This window comes from Aethalodelphis obliquidens, unplaced genomic scaffold (genome assembly GCF_003676395.1).
Source record: "Aethalodelphis obliquidens isolate GAN/ISIS:26980383/991018 unplaced genomic scaffold, ASM367639v1 scaffold85, whole genome shotgun sequence".
Lineage (NCBI taxonomy): Eukaryota > Metazoa > Chordata > Mammalia > Artiodactyla > Delphinidae > Aethalodelphis > Aethalodelphis obliquidens.
In genome coordinates, this window is record NW_020838029.1 from 1,258,606 (window position 1) to 1,273,661 (window position 15,056).

At 37.9% G+C, this 15,056-nt stretch overlaps 1 protein-coding gene across 1 annotated transcript in view; it reads right to left on the minus strand.

Annotated features, from left to right (window-relative positions):
* Positions 1–15,056, minus strand: part of VSIG4 (V-set and immunoglobulin domain containing 4) — a 28,990-nt gene that overhangs the window by 2,956 nt on the left and 10,978 nt on the right. The window contains exons 4-5 of the mRNA XM_027093581.1: positions 918–980; positions 305–382 (exon numbers count right to left, since the gene is read on the minus strand). Coding sequence (XP_026949382.1) covers positions 305–382; positions 918–980 — 141 coding nt within the window. The remainder of the gene's footprint in view (positions 1–304; positions 383–917; positions 981–15,056) is intronic.

Genomic DNA, 15,056 nt, shown 5'->3' on the forward strand with positions numbered 1-15,056 from the left:
GGTATCTGGTTGAAAATGAATCTAGCAACTCCAAGGATCAGTCCAGACCAGCTCACACTTCTTTCTTTTCCATCTTCTCCTAAATTTCTTAGCTAGCCAGAGAGACAAACAAAACCCTAGGCCCATGAGAAAGACTTGAGAGAAGCTAGAGACTCCACGTATAAACAAGTTATTTCAGACCCACTGGTTGATGGCTGATTGGACTGGGCATTTGAATGACATAGAACATTGTATATAGTGGAAAATTTCAGTTACAAAGTTCACAGCCAAAAGGGAAAGCTAGAAGTCTTAACATTGCCCTTACCTGGCCCAGCACTTGTCTTTCCAACGTAGCCATCCACTTCAGTGATCCAGCCCTGGGATGAGTTCACTGTGGATGTTGCTATGATAACAAGTGTGTTAGGGTTAGAGGCCTCTCTTCCAGCAAGTAACTGTGAGGTGGAGGGTGGCTGCAAAGTCTGAAGTCCTTCTGTGGGTATCTGTGCTAAGCTTTCTGCAATTCCTGGCCATGTCACTGACCACTATTACCATAAAGTGAGGTATCTTAGTTTTTCACTGTTTATGATGGGAAGAACGCCAATAGAGGGGAGACAATATACCTAAAGTCCTATAGCAAATCAGACTAGGAGCAAAGCAGAAGTCACAGTTTTTTCTTTTTTCACTTTTCCCATGGGATTTTTCAAATTCTCTCCTTCCTTTTGCCTCAAACATTTTCACAAAGAAGAATATATATATTCATGATTCCACTTCATCATGACCCTTAAATCTTTCTTATTTCCATTTCTTTACTACTAATTTCTTTCCGGAGAACACAATGACCTCTTATTACCCATCTAATGGCATTGGGCCTCCTCTCTTGGCTTCTATGAAGCCATTTCAGACCTTTCCTACTCCTGCAGAACCCTAGTAAAACTCACCTTCGAAGGGGGATTGCATGGTTGGAGGTGCCTTAGTCTTGGTCTCGAGTAGTTTTGAGGAATCTGCAAGGAAAAGGGAGTCCATTCAAGGGCCCTGGCACCTTTGAGTGAACAGTTGAATGCCTTAGGGAAAATGGGAAGTAAGTTAGGGCCAGTCAGGTCCTTAATTAATCTGGATGGGAAAACATTTTGTTTTAACTAACTTCTGATTGAAATTTAGCTATTCATTCTCTTGAGAGGGTCTTAGAAGGATTACAAAGAAGGTGGGTGTGGTGATGTCAGTAAAAATGGTAGAGTAATGACCTCCAAATATTCACTTCTTCACAAAAGCAATGAAATAACTGAAAAAAATTCATAACTTTTTTCTTTCAGATTTGGGGAAATTAGCCAAAGATTTGCATCAACCCAAGTAGCATTTATGGAAGAAAAACACCCCAGTCGTGTTAAGAACAGGGAGCTCTGTGGCATTTTAACTTACCCCAACCCTATCACCCTGCCCCAGGCCTGCCCCAGGCCAGTAGTAGCCTTGAAAATAAACCCCATTCTAGGTGCTGGAGTGGACAGAGCAGATTTAATTCCCAAACAATTGTCATTATTTGACCTGTGTGGTGGTTCCCTGAAAGACCTGACTCAAAAGCCTTATATTTATTGGTCACCCAGTGCTAAAACTGTCCCCAGGGAAGGGATGTATTTATCACACAGCTGCCTGAGGCAAGAGATAATAGTTGAGGTAAACAAGAAACTAGCCAGAAAACTTAAAAGAAAAAAAAGTAATTAGATGTTCATAGAGACTTTGAAAATCTCTGACACATTCCTGGTAATCTAGAAGACCACAGACATGCCTAGGGTTTTGTGCATGCTCAGGAAAGACATGAGAACATCATAAGTTCTTTCCTCTGGCTAGCCTTGAGGCTCTGCATTAGCAGGAAGTGAAGACTACAGCACAGTTATAAACTTCCTGGGTAAGTGTTGAAGACATAGTTCAAAAGGCAACAGAGCCCTGGGAGTTTTAGTGGTTCTAAGTATTTGAGGAGATATCTACCCAATCAGTAGCTGACCACTAAGCTACCAAGCAGAGACTTCAGTGGCAATCCATGACAAAGAATACAAGAGACTACTTAAAATTATCTTAGAAAAGTTACTGAACAAACAAACAGTAACTAGTACAATAAGCAGTGCCAAAAACAAGCCCTGGAGAGAGAAAGAGAGAGTCAGATTTCTAGATTTGCCATATTATATTATTTAAAAAGTCAAATTTTCAACAAAAATATAAGATATACAAAGAAACTAGAAAGTAGAGCCCATAAACATATAAAAAAGCAATGAATACAAACCATCCCTGAGGAAGCAGAGATACTGGACTTACTAGATAAAGATTTTAAATCAACTAAATTTGTTAAAAAAGAAATAAACCAAAGGAAAGATTGTGCAAAAATCTAAAAGAATGAGGACAATTCAAGCCAAATAACGAATATCAATAAAGAGACAGAATTTATAAAACAGGAACCAACTAGAAATACTAGAGTTGAAAAGTACAATAACTGAAAGGATAAAAATCAATAAAGAGAAGAAAAATTCACTAACGGAGATTAAAGCAGGCAGAAGAAGAATCAGTAAACTTGATAACAATTGAAATTAACCAATTAGAGAAACAGAAAGGAAAGTGAATGAAGAAAAATGAGTAGCACCTCAGAGGTCTGTGGGACACCTTCAAGTGTACCAACATACACATAATGGGAGTTGTAGAAGCAGAGGATAGAAAAGGGTAGACAAAATATTTTAAGATATAATGTCAAAAAACTTTCCAATTTGATGGAAAACAATCTGCAAGTACAAGAAGCTCAATGAACTCCAAGTAGGGAAATATTTTTTAAATTCACACCTAGATACATACTCAAAAGCCAAAGCCAAAGAGAGAATTTTGAAAGCAGCAAGAAAGAAGCAACTCATCATGTACAAGAGATTCTCAGTAAGACTAATGGCTAAGACCATAAAATTCCTAGAAGAAAACATAAGCAGAATACTCTTTGACATAAATAATAGCAGTATTATTTTAGATCTGTCTCCTAAAGAAAAGAAAGCAAAAATAAACAAATGGGAACTAATTAAACTTAAAGGCTTTTGCACAGCTAAGGAATCCATCAACAAAACAAAAAGACTGCCTACTGAATGGGAGAAAATATATGCATAATATGAATGATAAAGTGTTAATGCCAAAAATACATAGATAGCTCATGTAACTCAATATCAAAAAATAAAAACAAAAAACCCATTGGCTTAGTTTTGTTTTTATTTCCCTTTCTCTAGGAGGTGGGTCAAAAAGGATTTTGCTGTGATTTTTGTCACAGAGTGTTCTGCCTATGTTTTCCTCTAAGAGTTTGATGGTGTCTGTCCTTACATTTAGGTCTTTAATCCGTTTTGAGTTAATTTTTTTGTATGGTGTTAGGAAGTGTTCTAATTTCAGTCTTTTACATGTAGCTGTCCAGTTTTACCAGCACCACTTATTGAAGAGGCTGCCTTTTCTCTACTGCATATTCTTGCCTCCTTTATCAAAGATAAGGTGACCATATGTGTGTGGGCTTATCTCTGGGCTTTCTTTCCTGTTACATTGATCTATATTTCTGTTTCTGAGCCAGTACCATACTGTCTTGATTACTGTAGCTTTGTAGTATAGTCTGAATTCCGGGAGCCTGATTCCTCCAGACCTGTTTCTCTTTCCCAAGATTGCTTTGGCTATTCAGCGTCTTGTGTGTTTCCATGCAAGTTGTGAAGTTTTTTGTTCTAGTTCTGTGAAAAATGCCATTGGTAATTTGATAGGAATTGCACTGAATGTGTAGATTGCTTTGCGCAGTAGACTAATTTTCACAATGTTGATTCTTCCAATCCAAGAACATGGTATATCTCTCCATCTCCTTGTATCATCTTTAATTTCTTTCATCAGTGTTTTATAATTTTCTGCATACAGGTTTTTTGTTTCCTTTCATAGGTTTGTTCCTAGATATTTTATTCTTTTTGTTACAATGGAAATAAAAACAAAAATAGACAAATGGGACCTAATGAAACTTCAAAGCTTTTGCACAGCAAAGGAAACCATAAACAAGACCAAAAGACAACCCTCAGAATGGGAGAAAATATTTGCAAATGAAGCAACTGACAAAGGATTAATCTCCAAAATTTACAAGCAGCTCATGCAGCTCAATACGAAAAAAATGAACAACCCAATCCAAAAATGGGTGGAAGACCTAAATAGACATTTCTCCAAAGAAAATATACAGATTGCCAACAGACACATGAAGGAATGCTCAACATCATTAATCATTAGAGAAATGCAAGTCAAAGCTACAATGAGATATCACCTCACACCAGTCAGAATAGCCATCATCAAAAAATCTACAAACAATAAATGCTGGAGAGGGTGTGGAGAAAAGCGTACCCTCTTGCACTGTTGGTGGGAATGTAATTTGATATAGCCACTATGGAGAACAGTATGGAAGTTCCTTAAAAACTACAAATAGAACTACCATACGACCCAGCAATCCCACTACTGGGCATGTACGCTGAGAAAACCATAATTCAAAAAGAGTCATGTACCAAAATGTTCATTGCAGCTCTATTTACAATAGCCAGGACATGGAAGCAACCTAAGTGTGCATCAACAGATGAATGGATAAAGAAGATGTGGCACATATATACAATGGAGTATTACTCAGCCATAAAAAGAAACAAAAATGAGTTATTTGTAGTGAGGTGCATGGATGTAGAGACTGTCATACAGAGTGAAGTAAGTCAGAAAGAAAAAGACAAATACCGTATGCTAACACATATATATGGAATTTAAGAAAAAAATGTCATGAAGAACCTAGGGGTAAGACAGGAATAAAGACACAGACCTACTAGAGAATGGACTTGAGGATATGGGGAGGGGGAAGGGTGAACTGTGACAGGGCAAGAGAGAGGCATGGACATATATACGCTAACAAACGTAAGGTAGATAGCTAGTGGGAAGCAGCCGCATGGCACAGGGATATCAGCTTGGTGCTTTGTGACCGCCTGGAGGGGTGGGATAGGGAGGGTGGGAGGGAGGGAGATGCAAGAGGGAAGAGACATGGGAACATATGTATATGTATAACTGATTCACTTTGTTATAAAGCAGAAACCAACACACCATTGTAAAGCAAATATACCCCAATAGAGATGTTAAAAAAGAAAGATACTTGCACCCCCATGTTTATTGCAGCATCATTTACAATTGCCAAGACATGGAAAGAACCTAAATGTCCATCAACAGATAAATGGATTAAATAAGACGTGAGAAGAATGGAATGACATAGAAACAAAGTTTTTATATGCTATTGAAATTAAGTTGACATGAATTCCACCTAGATTGTAGTAAATTAAGAATTAATGGTAATCCCCATAGTAACCACCAAGAAAATAACCAAAAATATATATGGAAGAAACAACAGAGGAACTACATAGTACACTATATTATATTTATTTACTACCAAAGACAGAAGTAATGAAGGAATAAAGGAATGAGAAAAGACAATATATATAGCAAGCTGGCAGACATAAACCCTACCTTACCAGCATTCACATTAAATGTAAATAGCTTAAATTCTCAAATTTAGAGACTGGCAGAATGGATAACAAAACACAATTCAACTATAAGCTATGTATATGTATGATTCAAAAGACACAAATAGTTTGTAAGTAAAAGAATGGAAAAAATATGCCATGCAAATAGTAACCAAAATAGAGCTGGAGTAGCTATACTAACATCAAACAAAATAGACTTAAAACCAAAAAGTGTTATTAGAGAAAGAGAATCACATTTTATAATTATAAAAGGATCAATCAGTCATAAGACACTACAATTATAAATATATATGCTCTTAACAACAGAGCCCCAAAACACATGAATCAAACAGTGACTGAATTTTTAGGAGAAATAGACAATTAAACAATAATAGCTTGAGATTCGAATACTACACTTTGAAGTTTGGATAGAACAATTAGAAAAAAGATGAACAAGGACATCATAGAACTGAACAATACTGTTAACCAATGGACCTAACAGACAGATACAGAACACTCTACAAAGCAACGGAATACACTTACTTTTCAAGTACGTATGGAACATTATCCAGAATAGACCATATGTTAGGACATAAAATAAGTCTCAATAAACTTGAAACAATTGTAATAATGCATCACAATAAAATAAAATTAGAAACAAATAACAGAAGGAAATTAGGGAGATTAAAAAATATGTGGAGATTAAATAACATACTTCTAAATAACCAGTGGGTTAAATAAGAAGTCATTAGGAAATTAGAAAATACTTTCAGATGATTGAAGATAAAAACACAGCATACCAAAACTTATTGGATGCAGTGAAAACAGTACTCAGGGTTCAGATGTAAATACCTACATCAGAGAATAAGAAAGGTTTCTGATAATAATTTAATCTTCCACCTTAAAAATAAAATTAAAAATAGAAGAGAAAACTAAACAGAAAACAAAGCAGATGGAAGAAAATAAATATTTAGCAGAGATAAATTAAATAGAAAATAGAAATCGATAGAGAAAATCAACAAAACCAAAATCTGGTTGTTGAAAACGATCAATGCAATTGGCAAGCCTTTAGCAAGACCAACCTACAAAAGAAAGAGAGAGAGGGAGAGAGAGAGAGAGAGAGAGAGAGAGAGAGAGAGAGAGAGAGAGAAAGAAAGAAAGAAAGAAAGAAAGAAAGAAAGAAAGAAAGAAAGAAAGAAAGAAGAAAAAAGAAAAAAAGCAGGCTCAAATTATTAAAATCTTTGATGAAAATGGGGACATATCTACTAACTTTGTAGAAGTAAACAGAATGACAAGGGAATACTATGAACAACCATATGACAGTGGATTAACTAAGATACAAACAACAAATTCCTATAAATGCACAATCTACTGAAAGTGACTAAAGAAGAAATAGAAAATCAGAATAGGCAGAACTTTAACAAGTAAAAAGGTTGGATTGCTAATCAAACAACTTCAGATAAAGCAAAGGCTAGGCCCAGGTGGCTTCTCTGGTGATTTCTATAAAGGTGTTTTTTTTTTTTAATGGCAACTCTTCACTAATTCTTTCAAAAAGTAGGTGTGGTAACACCTTCAAACTCAGTGTATGAGACCAGTATTATCATGATACAAAAGCATAGAATGACATCAAAACAAAAGAAAACTAAGAACCAATATCCCTTATGAATATAGATGCAAAACTCCATAACAAAATACTAGCAAACCAAATCCAGCAGCATATTAAAAGGATTGTGCACCATGATTAATTTATCCCAGGAATGCAAGATTGGCTCAATATTTGAAAATGAGTCAAGGTAATGCAGTCTCTTAATAGAATAAGGACTAAAAGAAACACAAAATCATCTCAATAGACACAGAAAATGAACTTGACACAATCCAATTAACTTTTCATTATAAAAACACTCAACAAGCTAGGAAAAAAAGAAGTGGTCTCAAACCAATAAAGGGCATCTACGAAAATAAAGGCATCTATCATCATAATGGTGAAAGAAAGAATATTTTCCTGTAATATCAGAAACAAGTCAATTATTTCCATTCTTTCCATGCTTATTCACCATTGTACTGTAGATACTGGCCAGGAAAATTATGCCAGAATAAGAAATAAAAGGCATCCAAATTGGAAAGAAAGGAATAAAATTATTCCTATTTTAGATGACAAAATCATATATAGAAAAGCCACAAGAATCCACAAAACAGGAGGGAAGATGGCGGAAGAGTAAGTCGCAGAGATCACCTTCCTCCCCTACAGATACAGCAGAAATACATCTACACGTGGAACAACTTCTACAGAACACCTACTGAATGCTGGCAGAAGACCTCAGACCGCCCAAAAGGGAAGAAAGTCCCCACGTACATGGGTAGGGCAAAAGAAAAAACAGAGACAAAAGGATAGGGATGGGACCTGCACCAGTGGGAGGGAGCCGTGAAGGAGGAAAGGTTTCCACACACTAGAAGCCCCTTCGCGGGCGGAGACTGTGGGTGGCGGAGGGGGGAAGCTTCGGAGCTGTGGAGGAGAGCACAGCAACAGGGGTGTGGAGGGCAAAGCGGAGAGATTCCCGCACAGAGGATCGGTGCCGACCGGCACTCACCAGCCCGAGAGGCTGGTCTGCTCACCCACCGGGATGGGTGGGGCTGGGAGCTGAGGCTTGGGCTTCGGTCAGAGCGCAGGGAGAGGACTGGGGTTGGCAGCGTGAACACAGCCTGCAGGGGGTTAGTGCACCATGGCTAGCCAGGAGGGAGTCCGGGGAAAAGTCTGGACCTGCCGAAGAGGCAAGAGATTTTTTCTTCTCTCTTTGTTTCCTGGTGTTCGCGGAGAGTGGATTAAGAGCACTGCTTAAAGGAGCTCCAGAGACGGGTGTGAGTCACGGATAAAAGTGCGGACCCCAGAGACGGGCATGAGATACTAAGGATGCTGCTGCCGCCACCAAGAAGCCTGTGGGCGAGCACAGGTCACTATCCACACCCCCTTCCGGGGAGCCTGTGCAGCCCACCACTGCCGGGGTCCCGGGATCCAGGGACAAATTCCCAGAGGGAGCACACAGCATGCCTCGGACTGGTGCAGCATTACGCCGGCCTCTGCCACCGCAGGCTCTCCCCGCACTCCATGACCATCATCCGCCCTGGCCTGAGTGAGCCAGAGCCCCTGAAGCAGCTGCTCCTTTAACCCCGTCCTGTCTGAGTGAAGAACAGACGCCCTCCGGCGACCTACACGCAGAGGAGGGGCCAAATCCAAAGCTGAGCCCCAGGGAGCTGTGAGAACAAAGAAGATAAAGGGAAATCTCTCCCAGAAGCCTCAGAAGCCGTGGATTAAAGCTCCACAATCAACTTGATGTACCCTGCATCTGTGGAATACATGAATAGACAACAAATAATCCCAAATTGAGGAGGTGGACTTTGAGAGCAAGAATTATGATTTTTTCGCCTTTTCCTTTTTCTGTGAGTGTGCATGTGTATGCTTCTGTGTGAGATTTTGTCTGTATAGCTTTGCTTCCACCATTTGTCCCAGGGTTCTATGCATCAGTTTTTTTTTTCAAAAATAATTTTTTATTTTAATAACTTTATTTTATTTTACTTTATCTTCTTTCTTTCTTCCTTTCTGTCTTTCTATCTTTCCTTCTTACCCTCCTTTAGACAACAAATCATCCCAAACTGAGGAGGTGGACTTTGAGAGCAAGTTTTATGATATTTTCCCCTTTTCCTCTTTTTGTGAGTGTGTATGTGTATGCTTCTGTGTGAGATTTTGTCTGTATAGCTTTGCTTCCACCATTTGTCCTACAGTTCTATCCGTCCGTTTTTTAAAAAATTATTTTTCTTAATAATTATTTTGTATTTTAATAACTTTATTATATTTTATCTTATTTTATTTGATTTTACTTTATTTTCTTTCTTTATTTCTTTTTTTATCCTTCCCTCCTTCCTTTCTTCCTCCCTCCCTCCCTCCCTCCTTTCTTTCTCTCTTTCCTCCTTTCTTTCTACTTCTACTAATTAGTTTTTTCTACTTTTTCTCCCTTTTATTCTGAGCTGCATGGATGAAAGGTTCTTGGTGCTGCAACCTGGAGTCAGTGCTGTGCCTCTGAGGTGGGAGAGCCAACTTCAGGACACTAGTCCACAAGAGACCACCCAGCTCCACATAATATCAAACAGCGAAAATCTCCCAGACATCCCCATCTCAACACCAGCACACACCTTCACTCAACAACCAGCAAACTACAGTGCTGGACACCCTATGCCAAACAACTAGCAAGACAGGAACACAATCCCACCCATTAGCAGAGAGGCTGCCTAACATCACAATAAGTGCACAGACACCCCAAAACACCCCACCAGACGTGGACCTACCCAGCAAAAAGAAAAGATCCAGCTTCATCCACCAGAACACAGGCACTAGTCCCCTACACCAGGAAGCCTACTCAACCCACTGAACCAACCTTAGCCACTGGAGAGAGACACCAATAACAGCGGGAACTACGAACCTGCAGCCTGCAAAGAGGAGACCCCAAACACAGTAAGATAAGCAAAATGAGAAGACAGAGGAAAACACAGCAGATGAAGGAGCAAGATAAAAACCCACCAGAGCTAACAAATAAAGAGGAAATGGGCGGTCTACCTGAAAAACAATTCAGAATAATGATAGTAAAGATGATCCAAAATCTTGGAAATAGAATAGACAAAATGCAAGAAACATTTAATAAGGACCTAGAAGAACTAAAGATGAAACAAACAATGATGAACAACACAATAAACGAAATAAAAAATACTCTAGATGGGATCAATAGCAGAATAACTGAGGCAGAAGAATGGATAAGTGACCTGGAAGACAAAATAGTGGGAAAAAAATTGTGCAGAGCAGAATAAAGAAAACAGAATGAAAAGACCTAAGGACAGTCTCAGAGACCTCTGGGACAATATTAAACGTACCAACATTCGAATTATATGGGTTCCAGAAGAAGAAGAGGAAAAGAAAGGGACTGAGAAAATATTTGAAGAGATTGTAGTTGAAAACTTCCCTAATATGGGAAAGGAAATAGTTAATCAAGTCCAGGAAGCACAGAGAGTCCCATAAAGGATAAATCCAAGGAGAAATATGTCAAGACACATTTAATCAAACTGTCAAAATTTAAATACAAAGAAAACATATTAAAAGCAGCAAGGGAAAAATAACACAAAAGGGAATCCCTATAAGGTTAACAGCTGATCTTTTAGCAGAAGCTCTGCAAGCCAGAAGGGAGTGGCAGGACATATTTAAAGTGATGAAGGAGAAAAACCTGCAACCAAGATTAATCTACACGGCAAGGATCTCATTCAGTTTTGATGGAGAAATGAAAACCTGTACAGACAAGCAAAAGCTGAGAGAGGTCAGCACCACCAAACCAGCTTTAAACCAAATGCTAAAGGAACTTCTCTAGGCAGGAAACACAAGAGAAGGAAAAGACCTATAATAACAAACCCAAAACAATTAATAAAATGGGAATAGGAACATACATATCTATAATTACCTTAAATATAAAAGGACTAAATGATCCCACCAAAAGACACAGAATGGCTGAATGGATACAGAAACAAGACCCATATATTTGCTGTTGACAAGAGACCCACTTCAGACCTACAGACACATACAGCCTGAAAGTTAGGGGATGGAAAAAGTTATTCCATGCAAATGGAACCACAAGAAGGCTAGAGTAGCAATTCTCATATAAGACAAAATAGACTTTAAAATAAAGACTATTAGAAGAGAGAAAGAAGGACACTACATACTGATCAAAGGATCGATCCAAGAAGAAGATATAACAATTGTAAATATTTATACACACAACATAGGAGCACCTCAATACATCAGGCAAATACTAACAGCCATAAAAGGAGAAATTGACAGTAACACATTCATAGGAAGGGATTTTAACACCCCACTTTCACCAGTGGACAGATCATCCAAAATGAAAACAAATAAGGAAACACAAGCTTTAAATGATACTTTAAGCAAGATGGACTTAATTTATATTTATAGGACAGTCCATCCAAAAACAACAGAATACACATTTTTCTCAAGTGCTCATGGACCATTCTCCTGGGTAGATCATATCTTGGGTCACAAATCAAGCCTTGGTATATTTAAGAAAATTGAAATTTTATCAAGTATCTTTTCCAACCACAATGCTATGAGACTAGATATCAATTACAGGAAAAGATCTGTAAAGAATACAAACACATAGAGGCTTAACAATACACTACTTAATAACGAAGTGATCACTGAAGAAATCAAAGAGGAAATCAAAAAAATACCTAGAAACAAATGACAATGGAGACACGATGACCCAAAACCTACGGGTTGCAGCAAAAGCAGTTCTAAGAGGGACGTTTATAGCACTACAATCCTACCTTAAGAAACAGGAAACATCTCGCATAAGCAGCCTAACCTTGCACCTAAACCAGTTAGAGAAAGAAGAACAAAAGAACCCCAAAGTTACCAGAAGGAAAGAAAGCATAAAACCAGATCAGAAATAAATGAAAAAGAAATGAAGGAAATGATAGCAAAGATCAATAAAACTAAAAGCTGGTTCTTTGAGAAGATAAACAAAATTGATAAACCATTAGCCAGACTCATCATGAAAAAAAGGGAGAAGACTCAAATCAATAGAATTAGAGATGAAAAAGGGCAAGTAACAACGGACACTTCACAAATACAAAAGATCATGAGAGATTACTACAAACAACTCTATGCCAATATAATGGACAACCTGGAAGAAATGGACAAATTCTTAGAAATGCACGACCTGCCAAGACTGAATCAGGAAGAAATAGAAAATATGAACAGACCAATCACAAGCACTGAAGTTGAAACTGTGATTAAAAATCTTCCAACAAACAAAAGCCCTGGACCAGATGGCTTCACAGGCGAATTCTATCAAACATTTAGAGAAGAGCTAAGACCTATCCTTCTCAAACTCTTCCAAAATATAGCAGAGGGAGGAACACTCCCAAACTCATTCTACGAGGTCACTGTCACCTTGATACCAAAACCAGAAAAGGATGTCACAAAGAAAGAGAACTAGAGGCCAATATCACTGATGAACATCGATGTACAAATCCTCTACAAAATACTATCAAAGAGAATCCAACAGCACATTGAAAGGATCATACACCATGATCAAGTGGGGTTTATTCCAGGAATGCAAGGATTCTTCAATATACGCAAATCAATCAATACGCAAACAATATGGTGTATGTGATACACCACATTAACAAACTGAAGGAGAAAAAACATATGATCATCTCAAGAGATGCAGAGAAAGCTTTTGACAAAATTCAACACCCATTTATGATAAAAACCCTGCAAAATGTAGGCATAGAGTGAACTTTCCTCAACATAATAAAGGCCATATATGACAAACCCACAGCCAACATCGTCCTCGATGGTGAAAACCTGAAAGAATTTCCTCTAAGATCAGTAACAAGACAAGGTGGCCCACTCTCACCACTCATATTCAATAAAATTTTGGAAGTTTTAGCCACTGCAATCAGAGAAGAAAAAGAAATAAAAGGAATCCACATTGGAAAAGAAGAAGTAAAGCTGTCACTGTTTGTAGATGACATGATACTATACATAGAGAATCCTAAAGATGCTACCAGAAAACTACTAGAGCTAATCAATGAATTTGGTAAAGTAGCAGGATACCAAATTAATGCACAGAAATCGCTGGCATTCCTATGCCAGGAATAGGATGAAAAATGATTTTTCATCACTAATGATGAAAAATCTGAAAGTGAAATCAAGAAAACACTCCCATTTATCATTGCAACAAAAAGAATAAAATATCTAGGAATAAACCTACCTGAGGAGACAAAAGACCTGTATGCAGAAAAGTATAAGACACTGATGAAAGAAATTAAAGATGATACAAATAGATGGAGAGATATACCATGTTCTTGGATTGGAAGAATCAACATTGTGAAAATGACTCTACTACCCAAAGCAATCTACAGATACAATGCAATCCCTATCAAACTACCACTGGCATTTTTCACAGAACTAGAACAAAAATATTCACAATTTGTATGGAAACACAAAAAACTCTGAATAGCCAAAGCAATCTTGAGAACGAAAAATGGATCTGGAGGAATCAGGCTCCCTGACTTTAGACTATACTAGAAAGCTACAGTAATCAAGACAGTATGGTACTGGCACAAAAACAGAAAGATAGTTCAGTGGAACAGGATAGAAAGCCCAGAGATAAACCCACACACATATGGTCACCTTATCTTTGATAAAGGAGGCAGGAATGTACAGTGGAGAAAGGACAGCCTCTTCAATAAGTGGTTCCGGGAAAACTGGACAGCTACATGTAAAAGTATGAGATTAGATCACTCCCTAACACCATACACAAATATAAACTCAAAATGGATTAAAGAACTAAATGTAAGGCCAGAAACTATCAAACTCTTAGAGGAAAACATAGGCAGAACACTGTATGACATAAATCACAGCAAGATCCATTTTGACCCACCTCCTAGAGAAATGGAAATAAAAACAAAAATAAACAAATGGGACCTAATGAAACTTCAAAGCTTTTGCACAGCAAAGGAAACCTTAAACAAGACCAAAAGACAACCCTCAAAATGGGAGAAAATATTTGCTAATGAAGCAACTGACAAAGGATTAATTTCCAAAATTTATAAGCAGCTCATACAGCTCAATAACAAAAAAACAAGCAACCCAATCCAAAAATGGGCAGAAGACCTAAATAGACATTTCTCCAAAGAAGATATACAGACTGTCAACAAAAACATGAACGAATGGTCAACATCATTAATCATTAGAGGAATGCAAATCAAAACTACAATGAAATATCATGTCACACAAGTCAGAATGGCCATCATCAAAATATCTAGAAACAATAAATTCTGGAGAGGTTGTGGAGGAAAGGGAACACTCTTGCACTGCTGGTGGGAATGTGAATTGTTATAGCCACTGTGGAGAACAGTATGGATGTTCCTTAAAAAACTACAAATAGAACTACCATATGACCCAGCAATCCCACTACTGAGCACATACCCTGAATAAACCATAATTCAAAAAGAGTCATGTACCAAAATGTTCATTGCAGCTCTATTGACAATAGTCAGGAGATGGAAGCAACCTAAGGGTCCATCATCGGATGAATGGATAAAGAAAATGTGGCACATATATACAATGGAATATTACTCAGCCATAAAATGAAACAAAATTGAGCTATTTGTCATGAGGTGGCTAGACCTAGAGTCTGTCATACAGAGTGAAGTAAGTCCGAACGAGAAAGACAAGTACCGTATGCTAACACATATATATGGAATTTAAGAAAAAATAATATCATGAAGAACCTTGGGGTAAGACAGGAATAAAGACACAGACCTACTAGAGAATGGACTTGAGGATATGGGGAGGGGGAAGGGTAAGCTGTGACAAAGCGAGAGAGAGGCATGGACATATATACACTACCAAACATAAGGTAGATAACTAGTGGGAAGCAGCCGCATATCACAGGGAGATCAACTCGGTGCTTTGTGACCGCCTGGAGGGGTGGGATA